This window comes from Topomyia yanbarensis, chromosome 1 (genome assembly GCF_030247195.1).
Source record: "Topomyia yanbarensis strain Yona2022 chromosome 1, ASM3024719v1, whole genome shotgun sequence".
In the NCBI taxonomy this organism is placed as follows: domain Eukaryota; kingdom Metazoa; phylum Arthropoda; class Insecta; order Diptera; family Culicidae; genus Topomyia; species Topomyia yanbarensis.
This window is the reverse complement of record NC_080670.1, coordinates 166,135,251-166,159,513: the sequence shown is the minus strand read 5'-3', so window position 1 is coordinate 166,159,513 and position 24,263 is coordinate 166,135,251. Positions and strand designations below refer to the sequence as shown.

Below are 24,263 nucleotides of genomic sequence, written 5' to 3'. Positions count from 1 at the left end.
TTTATAAAATTGTTGTATGATAGCAACAAGTTTCGCCAATAAATATTCTGCTCAGTAAACTACGTACGTTCAGCCTCCCTAAAAATACTCCTTCCGTTGCCTTTAAAAGCCAAAAGCGCAGAGTTCATAATACTAGTGTTAACACTTCAACGAATCAGCTATCAATTCAGTCAAACCCAGTAACGCATCTGTTGAAGCTAACATAATTATCTTTGAGCATGCCTATTATGTTTAATTTAATTGTTACTCAGCTTCAACGTTCGAAATGGACGTCTTTAAGCTGTATTTTATATTTTTTCGCGCGAAAATTTCCTTTTTAAAAAAATTGTGGCGAATAACATAAAATATGAAGTTTCAACGATAACGTGTCGCATTGGCATCACTTCTTCGGATGACCACTGACATTACGTGCCATCTCTTTCGGCATCAACCCATCCCGGTTTATTTACCATACACACTGCGTATTCATTCATGACACATTCGGCAGTGAAAATCCAGTCAGTCAGTTAGCCAGTCATTCACGAGTCGTCTTCAACATAGGTTCATTCTGTGACTTCGCAGTGCGTTCTCGAGCTGGCCATCTTCATTCATAAAATTGTTCTGCTGGCTAGCGGCAGCATGTGTTATCGATTTTCGGTGGTCTCTCGCTCACACTTGTGCATCGCGTACTGAAGGTGCGATAAGGACCGACGTTGCACCGCAGGAAAGATAAACAAATCACATTGAGACGAGTGCTGTTTTTTTTCTGTTAGTGAAAGAATCGTGAAAAGTGCACAAGTTTGCACACAAAAAGTGACCATCGTTATCATAAGAATGAAAAAAGAAATTCGACACGCGTAGTGAGATGAATTGAGTGGGAAGCTGTGCGAGGAATTCTAGAAGATTCACAGGAACTCTGGAAGATTAGTTGTGATTAGGCGGAACAGTGCAAAGCAGATTTTTAGTTCCTTAGAATAATAGGTAAGTTTTATCAGTAAGTGTGGCGAGTTTGTACCGTGCTAAAAATAGATTGTGTTCTTGAACTCTAGAATCAGCGATAGTGCATCGCAAAAAATTGAAAAGTTACTCTGGTATTGCCTTTCAAGTGCTCGTATATGAGAATTTGGTACATGCTTGATCTGGATTCACACACATTTCTGAGTTCAACTATAACATCTCCGTTCAATTAATCCTTACCGGTGAAGAGAAGTACAAGCAGCTGATGTAATGCAAGTTGTTGACATGCTTTAACCATTCATACAAATTAAAGTTAATCTGCTTAGATACAACTGTGCGCGAACTGATATAATCATAGGGGGAAGTATGCAGGGACGAACATAGTATAAGAGATAAAAAATAGAAAAAAATCAACACTGTATGATACCATAACTTTTCTGAAAGATCTCAAATGCTATTATTAAAACAACGAACTAACACACGTTAGTTAAAATATTTTTTTCGATGATAGTACGCAAGCTTGAAACGTGAAAATCGTTGAACTCGGGAAATATCATCACACTGATAAGATGTACTGGAATTTGCGTTTCGACTTCGTCTCATCAGAATCTGACACTGTCTAGGCATCCGATTGACGTGAATCCAAAATTGGAAACACTATTTGTGTTAATATCTAAACGTCTGTTTACTTGTGCATCCCGCAAAAGATGAAGTTTTGTTTGCTGATGAAACATACTGAAACTGAAACATGTATTCCGCTAGCAGGCCAATCCGTAGCAATACACTGTATTTCTTCCTAAAGATGAAGGTGGATCAACACCATTTTATGCATGAAATGAACATCAATTTCGCTGAACAGGTGTCTTGAAGAGATTGGATAGCACTTGCTACCTCGATGGCTTTTCCTGAGCATTTGTGGACTTGCTTGACAAAATGCATCGAGTACGAAGTCAGTTGGTACAGATAGCATAACAGCTGTTGTCATGCTGCCTCATTAGCCAAACTTTGATCTGGTATGAACAAGACATATTTCGGTATTTTCTCGCACTAAACGTTACTGATCAACGTCAACTTGCATCTCGTCGAAGGAAGTAGAAAATACAAATACCACGACCAACCTGATCTCGTTCATAATATATGTACTCGATGGAATCGCTGACGGATTGCATACCGTTGCCGTTTACGGGGATTTTTCTGCGGCCTTCGATAAAAGCAACCACGAAGTCGCAATAGCGTGGCTGGACAAAATCCATATTCATAGACAACTTCTGAGCTGTTTTCTTTCCTACACTTCGATGGAAGGCAACTCGAAATCAGCATTAAGGACTGTCTATCTGCATCCCGCAAGAAAGCCTTATCGATCCATTAACATTCCTCCTCTACTTTAATGATATCAATATCAAATTACAAGGACCCTGTCTTTCCTTCGCCGATGACATGAAATTTTTTCGACAAATGCGGGATAAAATTGATACCGTGTTTCTTCAGAGCGAACTGGCGCGCTTTAGCACGTGGTGTGATCTAAACAGAATGGTTTTAAGCCCGAGTAAATGCTCAATCGTCATGTTCATGCGGAAATGCCATCGGATTCAGTTTAACTACCATTTGTTCTACTTGATCATTCCAAAACACTCACGTCAAGGATCTCGGAGTCATCACGGATTCGGCACTAATGTTCAAACCACATAATTCATGCATCGTGGATAAGGCATCAAGACAGCTTGGGTTCATCATCCGAATAGCGAAAAATTTTCGGGATTTATACTGTCCAAAACCGCTCTATTGCGCGTTGGTTCGCTCAACACTACAATACTGTTCTCTTATTTGAAATCCGTACAACCAGAACGGCGTTGACAGAATCGAGGCTGTCCAACGCCGGTTCATACGTCTTGCGCTCTGACATCTTCCAGACAGATTTCAGCTGCCGAGCTGCGAGTTGTCGGGTTAATACAGCTCGATGCTTTAGGCATCCACAGGGACTGCTCTCGAGCTCTGTTCGTCTCGAACTTACTGTTTGCCAGGGTGGATTGCTCTTCATGCCTCGGACACAATGGTCTTCAAACCCATATTCGAGCTCTACGCAAACATTCTCTCCTATGATAACTGTTCCGGAAAAACAACTGTGGTCGTCAGAGCACTGTTTCTGGACTTCAGCGTATTTTTAACCTTCGAGCTTCCGAAAGGTTTTACCAAGTTTAGGGTGGCTTGGCAAGCTTCAGAATGATTCCGAAATTTAAGAATATCCTGAGAACTAGAGGGAAAACTTTAAAATTTCTGGAAACAACGCCCCCTTTATGACAATTGCAAATTCTTAGTTCTTTCCGACCCAAAAACGCTTGTTTTCTTGCCACAGGAACAGGTTCCTGCCAAATCATAATTTTTTGTGAATCTGCCAGGAAAATTGACGATACTGGGATCCTTGTAGAATTTGTTTATAATCGGTTTTCGCATATGGTTCATCGTCGTTCAAGAAACAATCTGCGAGCTTCATCAGCTCCTGATCGTGCGGCACACGTTCTCGGATTTTGACCTCTATTTGTTGCTTGAGGCTTCGGTTAGGTTGTTTAGGTAAGATTTGAAGTATTTTCGAAGGCGGATTCGCCAACAGCACAGCGGTTAGTATTTAGTTTTTTTTTGCCAAATCATTATCAGAGGTGTTGGGGGACCTTGGTTTGTTCGTAAAGTGCAGTTGATGATAAACGGTTCCACTCCGACGCCTCAAATGCACTTTGCGGACAGTTATGAGAGTTTCCCTCTACTTTTTAATCGCTCCACAAATAGTTCTCTTAGAATACTTCACTAATGTTCACTCGAGAATGAACGGAACAATTTCGTTGCTCGTAAGCATATTTGATTCTCTGTGCAATTTCAGCTAGTCTCGATCAATAACGGAGCTGCAACGGGGGTGGTTGTACAAGCTCAAGTTATTGGATATCCGTATCACCGTAGATTTTTAATATTCGCACTGTTAAGAGCACTATTTTAATGCGCTTCGCTAATATTTTTTTGGAGGTTTTAACCTTGAGTCATTTGCCCTTTTTTCAAGTTAGAAAAACCTCTTTTTGAAGAATCTAACCCTATGTGCGGGGTTGGGAATCGAACTCAGGAAGAATAGAAGAGGGGGGCAGGTTGTAACGCAGAAAAACGAAAATTTCAATTAGTTCTTACTAGAATATAATTTGTTGGTCCGGAAAAGGACTCGTTGGCTTGTGGTTTATTGTGGGAGTCACAAATGAGGCCCGCTCACCGCGGATCTGGCGAGCCAGTTGGATGTCTTTCGGCATGTCACTCACTTAGCGTGTATAGCGCATCTTCGAACAACTCGAAAAGGTAGATCGCCTTTGAAATCCTGCTTAATCTGGCCTAGCGATAGCACTCTGACAGTGCACGCCTTCGGCGCCAACTACGATGTTTTCCGTACTGATCACAGCTCACGCCACAGTCTCAAGGCTACCGGTGGTCGGGAACTTGTGGCTGTCCAACGTCGATTGAAAGCGCAACTGATTGAGGATATTTCGGGGGTCTGTGTCGAGCAGGTGTAGGTGCGAATCAAACTGGCTGGCTACGAACTTTTTTTCTGTGTGGTTTATTTTCCACCGGACCGCACTCGCGATCTGACATTGATAGATGCACACACTGGATCATTGGAACGGATTTCCGCTCAAGCAAGCCCGGTCGATGAGATCCTGATTGTTGGTGATTTCAACTTCTCCGGATTAAAATGGCATTCTGCTTCGGACAGATTTACGTTCGCAGATCTTGAACTGTCATCTTTTTGCCTTTCTCAATAGAAAGGTATTGCAATTGCTCTGAAAACCGACTTTTTAACGGAGGCCCGGAGGGCCGAGTGACATATACCATTCGATTCAGTTCGTCGAGTTCGGCAAATGTCTGTGTGTGTGTATGTATGTGTGTGTGTATGTATGTGTGTGTGTGTATGTGCGTCTGTGTGTGTGTACGCGAACACAATCTCACTCACTTTTCTCAGAGATGGATGAACCGATTTTTACAAACTTAGTCCCAAATGAAAGGTGCAACGTTCCCATAGGCTGCTATTGAATTTCTAATGGATCCGACTTCCGGTTCCGGAATTACAGGGTGATGAGTACGATCACGCAGAAAACGTCGATTTTAAGAAATTCTGCAATGAATGTATAATGGTGAAAATTTTTCCAAAATGTGACCACAACTGCTTCGATTTGTAGTACTAGGTCATTAACAGCCATTCAAAGTCTCTTTGGTCACGTTGGCCACCATCATCGGTTCCGGAAGCCCCGGCGGAAGTATCCAAATTCAGAGTAACAGTCACATCGGTTTCTCGGAGATGGCTAGACCGATTCGACTAAACTTGACCTCAAATGAAAGGTATTGCGTCCCCGTAAATGGCTATTAAATTTTATCCCCAACCGACTTCCGGTTCCGGAGTTACGGGTTGTGGCGTGCGATCACATAGCAAATTGTGATTCAAACCGATACCCCGATGGAAGCAAAAAAGGTAAAAATTTCGCTAAAATGTCTCTCAAATAACTTAATTTTGCAGTTCTAGGTCACCGACGGCCAAACAAACTTTCGTTGACTACATTGACCACCATAGACGGTTCCGGAAGTGCCCGGGAAAAGCGGCCATCTTTCATAACTAGCAAACTCATATCAGTTTCTCGGAAATGGTTGGGCCGATTTTCACAAACTTAGTCCCAAATGATAGCTATATTATCCCCACAGATGTCTGTAACATTTCGCACGGATCGCTTGTATGGTTCCGGAAATATAGACTGAATGGTCCGGTCACACATGAAATTCCCATATAAGCCGGAACTCAAAATTTTTTTCAAAGGGGGGACCCCATGAAATTTCAGAAATCGAATTCGTATTTTTGATGCCAAACATCTTTAAAATGCATGAAACGTCGAGATTTTATGTTATCACGAAATTTTTTTTTTTTTTTGGAAATCGACTTTTTGGGACTGCCGATTTTGCACCTTTTTGCCTTTCTCAATAGAAAGGTATTGCAATTGCTCTGAAAACCGACTTTTTAACGAAGGCCCGGAGGGCCGAGTGACATATACCATTCGATTCAGTTCGTCGAGTTCGGCAAATGTCTGTGTGTGTGTATGTATGTGTGTGTATGTATGTGTGTGTATGTATGTGTGTATGTATGTGCGTCTGTGTGTGTGTGTACGCGAACACAATCTCACTCACTTTTCTCAGAGATGGATGAACCGATTTTTACAAACTTAGTCCCAAATGAAAGGTGCAACGTTCCCATAGGCTGCTATTGAATTTCTAATGGATCCGACTTCCGGTTCCGGAATTACAGGGTGATGAGTACGATCACGCAGAAAATGTCGATTTTAAGAAATTCTGCAATGAATGTATAATGGTGAAATTTTTTCCAAAATGTGACCACAACTGCTTCGATTTGTAGTACTAGGTCATTAACAGCCATTCAAAGTCTCTTTGGTCACATTGGCCACCATCATCGGTTCCGGAAGCCCCGGCGGAAGTATCCAAATTCAGACTAACAATCACATCGGTTTCTCGGAGGTGGCTAGACCGAATCAACCAAACTTAGTTTCAAATGAAAGATGTTGCGTCCCCGTAAATGGCTATTAAATTTTATCTCCAACCGACTTCCGGTTCCGGAGTTACGGGTTGTGTCGTGCGATCACATAGCAAATTGTGATTCAAACCGATATTCCGATGGAAGCAAAAAAGGTAAAAATTTCGCTAAAATGTCTCTCAAATAACTTAACTTTGCAGTTCTAGGTCACCGACGGCCAAACAAACTTTCGTTGACTACATTGACCACCATAAACGGTTCCGGAAGTGCCCGGGAAAAGCGGCCATCTTTCAAAATTTACGAACTGACATCAGTTTCCCGAAATGGTTGGGCCGATTTTCACAAACTTAGTCCCAAATGATAGCTATAACATCCCCATAGATGTATATAAAATTTCGCACGGATCGCTTATATGGGTCCGGAAATATAAACTAAATCGTTCGGTCACATATGAAATTCCCATATAAGTCGGAACTCTAATTTTTTTCAAAAAATTTCAGAAATCGAATTCGTATTTTTGATGCCAAACATCTTTAAAATGCATGAAACGTCGAGAGTTTATGTTATCTCGAAAAAAAATTTATTTATGAAAATCGACTTTTTGGGACTTTGCCGATTTCGCACCTTTTTTCAGTTCAATATTACCGTGGCTGTTTTTTCTTTTACAAAATTTTAGAACTCGAATAATGATTTATTTTCCTTTATATGGTTGTCATGTGATGTATAATAATAAAATGTAATATATGCATTTAAAAGTTTTTAATGAATATAAACAACGCACACATTCTCGTGATTCATGATTGAGAAAGGCACAATTGCACCGCTAGGTGGATTAAAATAGGTTTTTGATATTGAAAATGTCTTACTGCACTACCTGGGGCAGGGTGTCATTCTAAAATCAAACGATGTCACGTTTTTGCGTCACTATTTTGAACCCTAACAACTTTGCTATTTATGAACAGATTTCCGTCTGGTTATCACCAAACAATTCGGAATTAACTGAAATTATGTTTTATTGCTATAGTGTTTTTGTATTTCAATGGCACACTGTTGAAAAACAAGCAAAAATGAATAGATCTCAGAAAACGTGAAAATTCCCATACATCAGTCAATCTATCCCCGGCAGAGCCGTCAATAGGGAGCACCTTAGTGACTCAAACAAACACGAAAACTTATAAATAAATGTGCCGCGTGCCTGTTTGAATCAGTTGTTGTTCTTTTGCCAGACAAGTAACATCGTGCCTATAGCGTCTCGTACGACAGATTTGAGCACCCAGCACACTACGCTTCTATGAATGACGTCATCCTCGACTATTCAAAGAATAACATTCCGCGAGCGATTTCGCCACCTCCAAGAACATGGCCATAAGGAGTACCTTCTTCGAGCACCGCCTCCTGCACCGATACACCTGGAGATCACCGCAACAAACAGAGACGCAGATTGATCATGTTCTGATTGATGGACGGCACTTCTCGGACATTATCGACGTAAGGACCTATCGGGGCGCTAACATCGACTCGGACCATTATCTGGTGATGGTTAAAAGTGCGTCCAAAACTATCCGTAGTGAACAGTGTAAGATACCGGCACCCTCCGCGGTATAACCTGGATCGACTGAGGGAAACCAACGTCGCGACAACGTACGCGCAGCATCTTGAAGCAGCGCTTCCACCGGAGGAGGAGCTCACCGATGCTCCCCTTGAGGACTGCTGGACCAGGACTAAAGCAGCCATAAACAGCACTGTGGAGAGCGTCCTGGGATACGTACAGAGGAGTCGACGGAACGATTGCTTCGATGGCGAGTGCCAAGAGATATTGGACGAGAAGAATGCAGCACGCGCAGCGATATTGCTTCAAGCCACTCGTCAGAACATGGAGTCATATCGACGGAAGCGAAAACAGCAGACTCGATTTTTTCAGGACAAAAAGCGCCGCCTGGAAGAGTCTGAGAGAGAGGAGGTGGAGCTGCTGTATCACTCTCAGGAAACGCGGGTGTTCTTCAAGAAGCTGAATGACTTTCGCAACGGTTTTGTGCCGCGGGCCGAAACGTGTAGAGACAAGGAAGGTGGCATCTTGATGGATGAACGTGAGGTAGTCGGTGGGTTGAGGCTGTACTACAATGAACATCTGAATGGTGCGCAGGCGAAGAATCGGGCGTTCGAGAAGGACGGTTATGTCAGTGTCGCAGCCGACGGGGATGTACCGGCGTCCACTATGAATGAGGTTAACGAGGCTATTCAACAACTCAAGAACAACAAGGAAGCTGGTAAGGAATGTCTAGGAGCGAAACTCTTCAAGGTGGGTTCGAAGAAACTGACGGAATGCATGCACCGAATAATCGAAAGAATCTGTGACAGGGAACAGCTACCGGAGGAGTGCAAGGAAGGGGTCATCACCCCGATATACAAGAAAGGCGACAAAGTGGACAGTGAAAACTACAGAGCGATCACAGTGACAAATGCCGCTTACAAAGATTCTGTTTTGGCGCCTATCACCGCTGGTAAATGGATTTGTCGGGAGTTATCAGGCCGGTTTCATCAACGGCAGATCAACAAACGACCAAATCTTTACTATACGGCAAATCCACCAAAAATGCCGTGAATACCAGGTCTCGACACATCACCTGTTCATCGACTTTAAAGCCGCAAACACGGTGGACCAAGTGGAGCTATGGAAAATGATGAACGAGAACGGCTTCCCTGGGAAGCTGACAAGACTGATTAAGGCTACGATGGATGGTGTAAGGTGTTGTGTCAAAATTTCGGGCGGCCTCTCGGGTCCGTTTGAAACACGCAGGGGACTAAGATAAGACGATGGGTTGTCCTGCCTGCTGTTCAATATAGCGCTGGAAGGTGTAATGCAAAGAGCGGGGTTCAACATGCGGGGCACGATTTTCACAAGGTCCGGACAGATCGTGTGCTTCGCTGACGACGTGGACATAATCGGTAGAAACAAGATCAGTATACCCGACTGAAGCGCGAAGCAGCACGAGTCGGACTGAAGATAAATGCGTCTAAGACGAAGTACATGCTGGCTGGCGGAACCGATCGCGATAGGGATCGCTTGGGCTGTGGTATTACGATCGACGGTGATGAGTTCTAGGTGGTTGATGAGTTCATCTATCTAGGCTCATTGGTGACTGCGAACAATAACACCAGCCGGGAAATCAGAAGGCGTATTATCTCTGGAAGTCGCGTTTACTGTAGGCTGCACAAAACTTTGAGATCCAGGAAGCTTCACCACAGCACGAAATGCGCCATGTACAACACTCTGATTAGACCGGTGGTTCTCCACGGGCACGTAACATGGACAATGCTCGAGGAGGATCTGCAAGCAGTCTTCGAAAGAAGGGTGCTGAGAACGATCTTCGGTGGTGTGCAGGAGGATGGCGTGTGGAGGAGAAGGATGAACCACGAACTTGCGCGACTCTATGGTGAGCCAAGTATCCGGAAAGTAGCTCAAGCTGGAAGGGTACGGTGGGTGGGGCATGTTGTGAGGGTGCCGGACAACAACCCTACCAAGTTGTGTCGGGTGTCAGGTACCTGAGAGGTTGAAGACAAGCAGCAACTGACCGAGTGACGTGGCGGAATATTGTGATACAGATTAAATCCTGTTAATATGATGTACAATCAGGAAATATAATACATTCCGCGAGCGAGTTCATTCTCCCGTCGAACGTCGGGCCGTAACAGCACTAGCAATCAGGCATGTTGACAATGCGCTGCGATGAGTGCTGCATTTGATCACTGCTACCGCTGGGGGTGGGGACGACGACAGGTCTAGGCATCCAGCGGCCAAGCGCTCGCGATGTCCCCTTTCCATGGCTCTGATTGGCTGTATTGATCCTCGGATATATAACTTTCTGTATTGCTCAGGCGAGCTCATTCTCTGGTCGAACGTCGGAGCGGAGACGATAGCAGTAGCCGACAGATATATTTAAATTATGCAGTGCGCTGAGCACCGCTTTGCACATCACAACTGGAGAGTTACGACAGTCAGTGCTAGTCAGCATGCCGTTGCGATGAATCTAGTACCGCTTGGTTTTTTTGCGACAATAGAGATTTTAAACTGACGAAAAATAAATTGACGGTTCTCAAATTTTGAAAGCCGATTGTTTTGAGCTTCGTGGAACACCTTGAAACTCGGTGTATTTACACCGGCACACTCTCTTGCTCATTTCGATTTATTTAGGTACTCGTTCCGCACAAAAGATTAAAATTTGTTCGCATCGAAAATGTTGAGCCCTGGTTAGCTCGACCCATATCGTAACTTTACCCATTGGGGCCGTACACAAATGACGTAGCTTTTTTCGGCGAATTTCGACTCCTCCCTCCCCCTCGTAACATTTTATCACAATATTCCCCTCGTCACACATCGTTAAAAATTTGCTACACCCCACTACCCTCTAAAGTGCTATGTCATTTATACATGGCCCCTGGCACCGTACTGGCTGGTGTTTAAAACGGTATGCATTAATCGAAATGGTAAAGCGAAAATCGAAGCGTGACTAAAATATTCGCTAATTTTAAGTCATTTAAATAAAACGAAAGAAATATATTGTATGTAATTTAACGCGGAGTTGAACCTTATCGACTCAACAAAAGTAGGTTTCAAAGCAATTGTTTAAATACGCAATAAATAAATTTTTAAATAAATGCATAAAATATGTGCCCGTTTCGTTGGCATCAAATAACTCAATTGATGTTTGACAACCCGGTTGTCAACGAATACTCGACATAATTAATACATTGTCAGGACTGTTGTTTGTCCTATAACCTGGGATGGTATATAATTGTGATAAGGTTGGATATCACACTTTTGAATCTTATCTCTATATCCATAGTTTTATACTACCGGTGTCTATGTTTCTTCGTTGGTCCTACACTAGTGTGAATTCAATTTTCCCTTGATGAATGAAATATCACGGAGACGACTGGAATAATATATGTTGGCTGTCGTTCTTTCTTTTTCTCTTTCCTTTAGTATCATTTTTAGTTTCAGAGAGCGAGTCAAGGCGCTTAAGCCTCGGTCATTAGCCAATGCACAAGGTGTAAATAACTCTGTCGCATCCCAAGCAGTTAGACGAAAGGAATGACAGTAATCTTTTACACAGAGAAGCTAGAACAAACTTTCCCGAAAAACCTGTGTAACCATTTAAATGAAAATACGTTGAAAATCACCATCGCATACAGGTTTACATGCGTGAGTCACCATTGTATCCAAGTTTGCATACAAGTCCCGTATAGCGATAGCTGGCCGATCGAAGCGCCGACCAGTGGCAAGTTGCTACTTGCTGTTGTCATTTCAAAGCGACAGTTTAATTTCTTACACAAGTTGAAAACTTTACTTGTATGTCAGTTCTCAGTGCCTTTTAGGCCAAATCACTCCAAACAATTTAAACTGAAACGGTCGACGCAGTGGTCTTCGTTTCGTTTATAAATTTGAACCATCATTAAAACCAGCTTTGGACAGTGGGTCAGATCATTTTAATATTTGTGTCTTACTATGATATGCTGCAATTATTAATGTTGATAAAAACACTAAAGAATAACTGCGATGTTTTGTAGGATACTTTTCATTGCTGGCTGTGTAAGGGTTAGAATAGAATAGAAACTTGAGAAGGATTTTGTCAGAAACCAGGATTCCAGAATCCTACGAGAGTGCCCGAAACCTCTCTTAATTAAAAATGCCAAAATATAACGTTCTAATTTATTGACAGGTCCCTCCAAATTCGACCCCCAGTGACTAGAATGACAGAGAACTCGTAACAACCTGATTAGGGTGTCATGCTAAAAACTCGTATTTTTCCTATAAGCCCTCGAAGAAGCCTATTCTTTTGTTGGGTTTACTGTTAAAGATGCTAACTTTAATCAATATGACTAAAACTTTTATCATGTAAGACCGATAGTGTCAAACGAGAGCCTGTTTACATACATTACATACTTACATATTTAAAAATCGTTCTCAAGTTTTAATTGTCGTTACATTTAGAATTTTAGGCTCTACCGATTTATCTTCTTTTATACCAATTATCCAATTTCAATACTTATCCACAGCGACCCCAGTCATTACTCAGTGTCAGTCCATTCGCCTAACCCAAAGCAATGCAGCAGATGTGGTTTATCTGGACTGTAGAATCGTTTCGCTATCGCCCGGCAACGACATCATCGCCACGTTAACTCTTTCTAACGCTTCCTGAGAAGAAGAATTCCGCCAGCTGTAATAGAGTGAAGACCCGATTTTATCAACCTCCGATTTTGTCAGCCTCATATGAAAATATGTTTGAGGGGTTCTATCAAACGAACCGAGTCAAATTCGAGTAAAACGTTTCTTGAGCATAGTTTTCTAATCTTAAGTATGCAAAAATAAAATAAAAATATTAAGGAAAATTTATAATAAATAATCAGAAAGTGTTATGTGAGCACGTCAAGGGACTGAAGGGGGATATTGTAACTGTTTTGGTTTATTTCAAATAAAGAAAAAAATATTCCGATAAACCGATAAAATGCGTCAAGACGCTGATAAAAACGGGTCTTAACTGTATATGAAGCATAGAGCAATGAAAATTACTCCCCGGTTATCAACCATTTCAATTCCAAAGCGTTATGAAATCGAAAGTTGTGGTAAATACATCACAGTATTATAGCTTGGAGAATTATGTGCGGCGATGGGAATAGAAGGAAAACAGCCGGAAAAGAATTAAGGAAAAGCAGATGATTGAATGCCATGCTGCCGGCCGGTTATGTGTGTGGGTGGGGGCGTGTAAAGTTTATTAGTCACGTAGGCCAATTTTTTCTCAGCACACCATACACACAGCACTCACTGGGTCTCGTTGCCGATCGATTCGTTCAACGATCATGCAATTGCAGCATCAACCAACGGAGACGATCGAGCACGATTGAAGCCTTTGTTTGGCCTTCGAAGTTAGCGAAAGGAAGCTCGTGATGCGGCAATGTTCACACTTTGATCTTTTCTGAGAATTGATCATGGTCGTAGTAAATCATACTTTTGTCTTCTTGCAATTCTTGCGAGCTAAGCTGCATTGAATTGCGGTCTATATGTACGTAAATGCATTATCGTCGGGCTTTTCTTTTATATATTCTTATTTCATCGCAAGTTGGCCAATAATAGAGACAGTACACTGCCGTGATCCGCATAACAGTCCCATTCGCTATGGGTTTCCTATGCAGGTGGGACTGTTATGCGTATCACGGCAGTACAGGTCTAAGTAGGGGAAAGAGGGTAACAGTGGAACTATGAAAACAATACGTTTTCATAGTTCCACTGTAACCATTTTTCCCCTACACTTGACGATGTAAGAAGGACCAGAGCTGTAGAAAATATACTATTTCCACGTTTGACAGTAGAGTCCATGTACAAATAATTAATGAACTAGTTATTACTATTATAAATCTTTAACATGTTATATCTTTTGAATTACTCTTATCATTTTTTCCCAGTTATATTTCAACGATGAATCTCAACCAATCTCACATCATGGCGACAATACTAACCATACTACTACTGGTGTTGGCTGCCACCCTTCGACCCGCTCGGTCAGAATTGTTCACAGCCTTAGCAGATATGGAAGAACTGATGGAGACCGAAGCGGTCCTAATGACCAACCTAGAGAAGTACATCAGAGTGCAGGAGGAGAAGCTGGAACAGTTGAGGCTGTAAGTTTCTGCAGATATGTTTACTAATATTTTCCGATAATTCAAAAACTGATAAATTACAGGAGAAGTGCAGAATACCAGCGAGAACACGCCGAAGCCGCCAAAGACATCAGCACCTATCTGTCTAATCCGGTCAATGCCTTCCTGCTAACCAAACGGCTGACAACGGATTGGCGCGAGGTGGAGAATCTCATGTCGTACGACGTTGGAGCGGATTTTCTGGAGAACGTCACCAACTACAGGGACGTGTTGAAGTTCCCATCCGACGAAGACTTGAATGGGGCAGCGGTGGCATTGATGCGATTGCAGGACACCTACAATCTGGACACGGCTTCCGTCGCTCGGGGGGAATTGAATGGGGTACAGTACAGTACCGAAATGTCGGCCGGTGATTGTTTCGAGCTAGGGCGGCAAACCTATCTGAACGGAGATTATTATCACACGATGTTGTGGATGCGTGAGGCCATGGATCGGCTTTCGCAGGAGGTCAACCGGACGACAACGAAGGCTGATGTGTTGGAGTATCTGGCGTTCTCTACGTTCAAACAAGGTTGGTTGATTGGAATAATTCATTAGATGTCGTGTCTCCTCACTAACTTCGATTAACGGTGAGGCTTCAGATCGCAGACTGATGGATCTAACATGATGTGTTCAATTTTGTATTTAATTTGAACATTAATAATTAATGAATTAATTGGATCGTAGCTTTATAGTACCGATGCATATTTTGCGTGCACATGAAAATTCTAAAGATGGCAACAAAAACGGTTGAAATGTTTTAACCTGTGGACGATACAATATGGCACGATGACTATACTTGAAGAACAGACGAGAACGATTATTTCAGTTGTAGATTTTAATATGCACGCGCCCTTTACGGGATGCGCATTGAAAAAATTGAAACATGATTTCAAAGATGTTTCGAAAATGGCACATAGGAGCAAGAGAACGTGTTTTACACTGCGGGGTAAAACATTAATTTTAACAATTAAAACAATTTAAGTGTTATGCGAGCTACTTGCAATAAAAAATACACTCCGTAAAATAAATTACATATTTTGATCTCTGGATCTAAATATTATAAACAATCTTACGAATTGTGGGAGTTCCTATCCACAACTAACAAAAACTTATTTGTTGGTTCTACATATACAGGTGTCTAGAACATATACTGGAGTTTTTTTTGGTTATTTGCATCGTTTTTACGAGTCCGCCATTTATTCGATTGGTTCAAATGATCAGCAATAGTTGTTGAATTCAGAATAAATTGATATTCATTCATGTTCGAACCGCAGTGTGGGCAAGACAAATCAGTACAAAGGCTTGGCGATTGCAAACATCGACTGCTAGGTGAAACAAATCGTGATGCTGCACCTTCTCCAGCAAAGCGTAGCGCATGTTATGCTAGTTTGGCTCTACCTATGAGGAAGAGGGTTGCACTATTTCGTTATTTACTTGGCGTACATTTGACAGAATACTTATAACTTTGTATCAATCCCTTTGCTGCGTTCCTAAGAAATCGTGATGAATGAAAGTAACTTCAAACTCACGTTAAAAAAATAAAATGAAAGTTTCTAAGAAATAAAGTAACAAATGTAAATAGTGAGATAATTGCATTTGAGTGCAACGAAAACTCCAAATAAGTATTTATATAATCTACCATTCGCGCCAATACGATGAAGATGCGGAAGATATTAACAATAGTTCGAACGAACTGTTCTTTTGATGTGAAGAAAAAAAATCATGGGATTCTCCGATTCCTTATACTTCATCTTCCAGTACAGCATCTCGTTCACGTATGCATTATTATTATTGAAATTATCCCAGCTCTGGTAGAACTTGTTAGCTTTGTACAGTTCCATGTCCACACATTTAGCCGATACACGCGATGTATCGGCTAAATTAACTTTAACCTGTTTTCTGAGCTGCCTCGGCGCCCGGTAAACACGGGACCCTATGCTATGAGTGTCGATTTCTGGCCGCACCGCCTTAGTAGCCCGGAGATACCTCGGAAGGCGCCGTTCTTACCCAACTCCTCACCCTTTCCGCAATCGTTTCGCCCTCCCTTTGGCAGTTTAGTTAATCTCCTCCACGGCCTTCCCTGCGTATCGGTCCATGCAGCCTCATCCAACACCTTCCCTTGACTCTGGACCAGGTTTTCTTTCATACTCTTTACTATCTTTAGATGCTTCCGATTCAACGGAACGGATAACACGTCGAACTAAATACGAACGAGTGTTTTGTTGGAATTAGTGGCTTAATATTTCATTGTTGTAGGTACTCTCGAAGCACGAATCTTTCAGCACTTCCAATTCCCCGCGAACCGTCGCCTACAGATGAAGTCGTTTTCGAATTTTTGCAGAAACTGCTTTTGTTCGAAGTTCGGGTCGATTTTGTATTTCTCAGTCAATGTTTCCGACACTCGTGACTTCGAGAACCTGTTGCCCAGTACGTCGCTCATTCGATCTTCCAGGACATCATTTTATTCACGTATTAACATCGAAGGCACGTGATGGATCGGCATAATTACCTTCAACCCGTTTTCTAAGCTGTGCCTGATAAACACGGGTCCCAATTCGCTGACTTCCTGCACTGCCTTGGTAGGCTCCGAAATACCCCAGAAGGCATCTCTCTTACCCAAATCATGACCTTGTCAACAATCATTTCGCCCAACCCTTTCGAAGTTTTGCCAATCTATTCACCGTTCCGAACCGCCTTCCGTGCGATATCGGTCCTACACTTCCGACACCTTCCCTCGAGTCTTGTCCAGGTTTTCCTTCAACACCTTGAAGGCTTCCGATTCGACGGTGTTAAACGTTTGCCGTGCTGCCTTCAGTGTATTGGATTCCTCCAGCTTTTATGTCACTTCCCGGATCTTTTTCAGATTGTCCTTTATCTCCTTATGCTTTTCCATATCATTCCTGATGTTATCGAGCACCAGGAAGAAGAAACCGGACCGTCGGGACGAATAACATGCCGTGCATTGAAGGGAAGCATTCTGTAACCGATAGGCGGATAAGCTGGAAACTGCCGTCGTCTGGTTTAGGAAGACATTTCTTCCTGCTTTGTTTAATCTTTGGTTCATTAATCGAGATTAACCGGTGCTGGGTTAGCTATGCAGTAACTAAATGCGAAGGTGTATTTGGAGGTTAGCTAAAGAATGTTGTTGCTTTTCACTTCTGACACAAGCACTTGAATGGATGACTTGATGTATTTGTATCATTTACATTTATTAACCGAAAAAGCCGGAACAAAGACGATCTATCCGCATCTAACCGTTTCTATGCTTCGTGAATATGAAGAAGAGGGGGTATACACCAGAAAGTGGGTAATTCTTCGGCAAAGCTGATCAATGCAAAGTTAATCATTACGATCTCGGGTGCATTTTTCTTGTGTCGCGCTCCTCGATGTCAACCTCGGCTCTGTTCGTATGTGAGATGATTCGGCCGATTCTAGTGATTGTATTAGCACCATGCCAAACCAGCCGGAATCCTGGATGGATTCTGCCGGAAACCTGGCTGGTTTCTGCCAAAGTACTGCCAGAAACCCGCCGAAATTCCGATTTTTTTTATCTGGGTATGGGATTGTACAACAACAGTTTTAGAAATCGATACGATGCTTTGTACCGGACTCTCGGCTTGGGTTCTGGATGGCTGGTTCCGATTTGGGCTCAGAACCAGACCTTGAATCCCGAACAGACCAAGGATTCGGACCGGTTCATGGATGCTAACTAGTTTAGTGTGGATCTTGACCTGTTCCCGGACCAGTTCCTGGATCTACCCCAACCCCTTACCAAATACAAATTATTACATATTTGTATTTGCCCTTACCAAGTTCGGACCTGAACCATGCCTTTTTATAGCAAAGCTTCAGAAGCCTGGCTTGTAGTGTATTGACACTGTTTGGTACTCACGACTTACTATCGTGCCTAACCACTAAAGACACTCCTTACTCTTTTCTCACTCTTCTTCACCACGGAACTACAGCAAGGTATTACTTCGTGGGATGGGGCGGACTCGTGCTTTCGTCGCACCTCTTTGTTTTGCTCACGAGTTTTCCGCAGCTATCTCACTTGACCCATGGAATGGTTAGGCTCTTAAGCCATTTAGCTCTTCTCTTGCTGTTCGTCTACATTTATTACGTCGCCATTTAGCTCTCATCTCAGTGAGTCGTTTAGCTTCTGATCTCATGAGATTTTTAGCTCCTGTGTTCATGAATCATTCAAATACTAGCCTTATCACGATATACTCGGATAGTCCCCGGCGCGGTGGTGAACTCATCCTACTCCAACTGAGAGTTCCTTAACGGAGGACACCGATCCCGACACCGATACCAGCTTTCTTGAGCCATTTAGCTCCCAGCATTATCGAGATCTATTCGGATATTATCCGGCGGTGAAACTACCCTACTCCGACTGAGAGTTCCCCGGCGGCGGAACTTCTCTTGATACCCATGTCTGTTTCGTGAGCCTATTAGCTCACAGCCAATTAGAATCTACTCTACTATGAATTCCTCATTCCGATGCTTGTGGTCGTGAGCCTATAAGCTCCCGCTTCGTCCCGATCTACTCAATCTAGTCCCAGGCGGCGGTGGACCTAGCCTACTCAACGGACCAGCCAGTAGGTGCTGAGGTCTGTCCAGGGGTCCCGGGTGGAGCGTAACTTCCGGTTCACTGGCACCCCAACGACCCCCTGCTAGCTGTTCAACGCGATCTACTCGCACTAATCCCCGGCGGAAGATCTAGCCTGCCCACGAGCTACCCGATAGGGTGTCGAGGTCCGTCCGGCGATTCCGGTAGAGTCTGACGTCCAGTTCGCTGGCGCCTCGACGACTCGAACCCGATGCTACGTCGCGCACTACTCAAGTGTTCCCTGGTGGTGGCCCTAGCTCTCCGGCGGCAGAATTTCTCCCGAAACCGGATTTTTGATTTCAAGGCGGCTTTTAGCCAACAGCGCTACTTTGTTTGTCTTCGCCATGTTATCTGCAGTTCGGAGAGTATACCCGTAACTACCCTGTTGACAGCATCCCAGATATGTTCATCGTGGCACATCTCTTCGACGATATTGTCGACTTTCAGACCGAGCATACCCCTTCGAACTTATTCGAACCTTTGGTATCCGTTCTGGTTCACAGATTCTGGCGTCTTGCACGTTCATGCACTCCGGACAAAGAGATGCGAAACATGCCTAAACCCAAGCAAACTAGTCTCCTTGCATTTCGTGCATTCTTCGCTGATTTCACGTCCACAGTGATGCAGATGGGGATCATCCCGTCAATTATGCATACCGCCTTCGACGACGATTCGAGATTGTTCTGTGCGGACTCGCGGCATGAACAGTCATTAGGTGAAACGTCAACTTCGTCCGATTCCGATTTGAGTTGAGCCGAGGCCGGTACGCCATACATCACTATTAAGGATTCTGGTGTGGGGGTGAGAGGCGGGCCATTAAAAAAAAAGATGAGACACCCGCAAAGAGACGCCTCGGCATATTGCTCTTCCAATGTTCGGCATGATCCTTGCCAATGTGTTAGTTGTCCTCGCAGCTTTCTCACAAACATAGGTTGGTTGTTGTAATTTAATCGATCGTGCACACATAGATGGGATTGAGTGTTCCCCGACGCTGATCACGACGCTTTTTACAGTTGCTGACCAGCACTATCCCCGTCTTGCGGTGAGCCAGCTGCAACTTGGCGTCCGCCATCCACACTTCAACGATGCCCATTATCCATCTCCCTCTCCTCATGGGTCTCGCCGGTTATCGTCAGGACAACATCGTCTGCAAAGCTGACGATCTCAACTTTCCTTGAGCAATTCTAGTGTTAACATTCCGTTGAATATCATGTTCCTAAGCGTTGAGCCGAGTATGAAGCTCTGAGGTATTTCCGTCGTGACCCTACTCGACCTCTTCCCTATGTTCTTTTTGTAGACCAGTAATCGGTTCTGAAAGTTACTTTTCAGTAAAATACTTCGGTACATATTCTGTGCAGCGCTACGGTGATAGTCACCCAGCTGACGCTGTTGAACGCGTTCTTCACGTCGATCGTAACCACGGCGCAGTAGCGACTGACCCTTCTCCTTTGCTTCAATGCTTTCTCGGCGCTCGCGATGAACGTGCGGATGGCGTCTACCGTCGAGATCCCTTTCCGGAATCCGAACTGCTTCTGCGATGGTCCGTTCCCAGTTTCAGTGCAGTTCGTCAGCCTGTTGAGGATGACCCTTTCCAGAAGCTTGCCAAGAGTATCCAGCAGACATATAGGCCAAAACGATGGTGGTTCTCCTGATGGCTTCCCTGGTTTTGGCCACCACACCATCTTCTGGATCTTCTATCTATCCGGGAAGTGGCTTTCGTTCATGCATTTCTGTAGAAATAGCCTAAAGCTGTCCGAAAATGCCAGGATTGCGGTTTTCAGTGCCACATTGGGGATATCGTCCAAGCAGGGAGCTTTCAACACTTTTGTCACTAGAAGGAGTTCGTCTCCAACGACTATTGTGACCAGCGTTACCACCGTCTGCATCAACGTACGGTGTAAGCGGCCATGCGGTTGGGTCGTGCTTCGGAAAACGACCCTCCATGATAATTTTTAGTTCGGCGCACATTTCAGCTGGCTTTGTTGGACCCTTGATCTAAGCCATCGGCACGACACGGTAAGCGTTGCCCTAGGGGTTAGCGCTTCGTTCACTGCTCCTTGTAGGAGGTGGACTTACCAAGCTCTCTCTCTCTCGCGCGCTCAAAAGTGACCCTAGCCGCCCGGAATGTCACCTTACACTCTTCTCTGACTGGCTTTTAGACAGGCAGCTGAGCTTTTCGTTTCACCAGTACGCCAGATGCCGGTAGTTTCTCGGCTCCATTTTCCTCGGCATTGTTACATCACATGCCCTCGCTACTGCTTCCGACAGATCATCGGCATTCCGCATTGGAGTGAGGCTGTCAGCACGAAGTGCTTCCACAAAAAGATCCTTGTCAAAGTCCTAGAACAGTAGAACAATTGGTGAACCAGGTCTTACTGGAAGCTTATATGTCACTTTGGTTAGTAATTGTTAGTCAGTCGATTGCCGTGTCCGAAGCTCACATAGGATCTATCCTCAATTCCGCAAAGAGGCGGATGACCTAAAGGTTAAAATTTCTACAATCGAATAAAAAAAAAACGAATGATGTTTGTTTTATTATTAATATTACTACGATAATTCGTTCCAGGAAACATGCAAACCGCTCTCCTGATGACCAACGAACTGTTGGAACTTGTGCCAAACCATGAGCGAGCCGTCGGAAACAAGGCCTACTACGAAAAGGAACTAGAAAAGGAAGCTAACCAGAAAGCACTTCGAGGAGACGACGGTAGCGAGGACGTCCCGGTAGATACAACCATCGTAAGTCATGTGTATTATCACCGTAAGTTACAAATTTATTGAAGTCTCATTATTCTATCACAGCAATTCCGCACCGATAACGGCCCCAACGTGTACGACAGCTCGGAGCGCAAACTTTACGAGCAACTGTGTCGGGGCGAAGCCAATCGAACCGTAGCGGACACCTCCAAGCTGAGGTGTCGATACGTAACGAACAAATCTGCATTCCTGAAGATTGCACCTCTTAAGCTGGAGGAAGCTCACCTTAAGCCGTACATTGTCATCTACCACGATGTGATGTCCGATAAGGAAATTGAAGTGATTAAGCGACTAGCCAAACCACGGTTCCGCCGGGCAACGGTACAGAACTATAAAACCGGCGAGCTGGAGGTGGCCACCTACCGAATCAGCAAGTCGGCGTGGCTAAAGGACGAGGAGCACCCGTACATCAAGGCGATCGGCCAACGGGTGGAGGATATGACCGATCTGGTGATGTCGACAGCAGAGGAGCTGCAGGTGGTGAATTATGGAATTGGTGGCCACTACGAGCCACACTTTGATTTTGCCCGACGGGAAGAGAAGAACGCTTTCAAGAGCCTCGGGACGGGGAATCGAATTGCGACGGTGTTGTTCTACGTAAGTTGTATTATTTGTTAAATGAAATTGTTCCTCAACTCACACCGAGATATGATGCTAGTCTCATTAGCCAGGTTCAATCGTCTACGACAAAAGGTCGTAAATGTCTTTCAAATTGTAACACTCTGTAATGTTCAATTTCATTAGCTAGGAACTGATTGCTAGTAAGTATTATAAGCAGGGGAAATGCGCATTGTTTGGTCTGAGTAGGATGTTTCTTATGATCAACCAGAATGATCTTTGCTTAAATGGCACTTTCAAAAAGTTGGGGACAAGAACACGTCATTTTTTCAATCCTTGATAGTCCGGGTTCGTCTTCAATTGACGTGGTCTATTCTCATAGTTTCGGATGTCTTCATGACTGGTTGGCGCTATCGAGTTTACTGGTTTAGTATATTTAACAGCACTGAGAACTGACATACAAGTAAAGTTTTCAACTTGTGTGAGAAATAAAACCGTCGCTTTGAAATGACAACAACAAGTAGCAACTTGCCACTGGTCGGCGCTTCGATCGCCCAGCAATCGCTATACGGGACTTGTGTGCAAACTTGGATACAATGGTGATTCACGCATGCGAACCTGTATGCGATGTTGATTTTCAACGTATTTTCATTTAAATGTTTACACAGGTTTTTAGGGAAAGTTTGTTTTAGCTTCTATGTCTGTTCTCTGTGTTAACAGTTAAATAGCTCAGTAATAGAATGGGGATGAAGATGGTTGGATGAAAGACGGGGATGGAGATGGTTAGACGCTATGAATTCTATTTCAGAAAAGAAATTTTATTTATCATTTTACGTACGATACCAAAAACGGCATATTGATAATGTTTAATTTCATTTTGCGATGTCTCCATTTTAGATGAGCGACGTGGCGCAAGGCGGCGCCACCGTGTTCCCCAGCATACGGGTAGCCCTGCTGCCGAAGAAGGGAACAGCCGCCTTCTGGCATAACCTGCATCCATCGGGAAATGGCGACTTTGCCACACGTCATGCTGCCTGTCCCGTTCTCACCGGCACCAAATGGGGTAAGTGCGAGCAGCTTCATTAATTTCGGTTTAAAATAATCCTGCGAATTACTGCTTTCCAGTATCGAACAAATGGATCCACGAACGCGGTCAGGAATTCCGACGACCGTGTGAGCTGCAACCAGAGCAGCCGGAAGAATTTTGACGACGGATCGTGTACGAGGACGAACTGGATGAGCTGAAGGCGATACAGCTGACGTGAATCTCAGTCGGTTCGGGCTCGGGGTGGGAGCAATTTTACCAAACTGCATATAGGGAAACTTTACCGTACATTCTAGGGTAAACAATTGAACACCAAAATTCTCACTTTAGGTTGCCATCTATTCGCTCTCTTCTATATATTAGGTTGATTTTAAGTTATAAGATTTAGTGGATTCAACGAATCTTTGATGCCATATAATTTAGTGAATTTTACTGCATTTCTTCGCTTCTACTTCGCAATGAATAAAATGTAAATTTTATGAACTTATTACGGATGTGTTTGATCAGCAACTAATTCCAAATTTTCAAATTCGAGTTATGGCTCCTGATAAGTTAAATAAAACAACATTGAATCTATTTGAAGAGCTTTTCAGCGATTGTAGAAAAATGATCTAGTCTGAGAGCAGGAATCTAATACAGAGTAGGAGAAAAAATCATGAAACAAGTTGTCATGCGGTTGACCCGAAAAGAAATAGGTAAGACTGATGCGAACACTGAAGAAGATTACAAGCTGGGAATTACAAGTAGTAATCGAAATACCGGTATCTGTTAAATAGTGAAGTGCAAGTTCATTTAACTATAAAAACAGTGGAATTAAATGGAAGAAAACCTTTCAAATTTAGCGCCGACTAACGCCAAGTTGCTTCCTGCTAAAATCGATTAAAACAACAGTTCTATTTCCTACTTAGTTCGGATATCAGTTATCAGTGCTATCAGTTTCTCGGAGGCTATAATAAAAAAGACGCCAATTCAGTAATTTGGTCTAGTTACTGATCAAATATTTCTCGTGAAAAAAAACACTTTTGTTAATAAATATTTCTAACGCAGATCACAACAGGATTTCTCTACTTACTCATCAAAAAGAAATTGTCCAGCCGGCG

At 43.5% G+C, this 24,263-nt stretch overlaps 1 protein-coding gene across 1 annotated transcript; it reads left to right on the top strand.

Annotated features, from left to right (window-relative positions):
- The first annotated feature begins 504 nt into the window (after positions 1-504).
- On the top strand, positions 505-24,262 carry LOC131680328 (prolyl 4-hydroxylase subunit alpha-1-like). Its single transcript, XM_058961047.1, has 7 exons — positions 505-960; positions 13,958-14,173; positions 14,236-14,723; positions 21,370-21,542; positions 21,606-22,157; positions 23,016-23,181; positions 23,244-24,262. The coding sequence occupies exons 2-7, from the start codon at positions 13,971-13,973 to the stop codon at positions 23,324-23,326; spliced, it is 1,665 nt and encodes a 554-aa protein (XP_058817030.1). The 5' UTR covers positions 505-960; positions 13,958-13,970; the 3' UTR covers positions 23,327-24,262.
- Position 24,263: the final 1 nt, after the last annotated feature.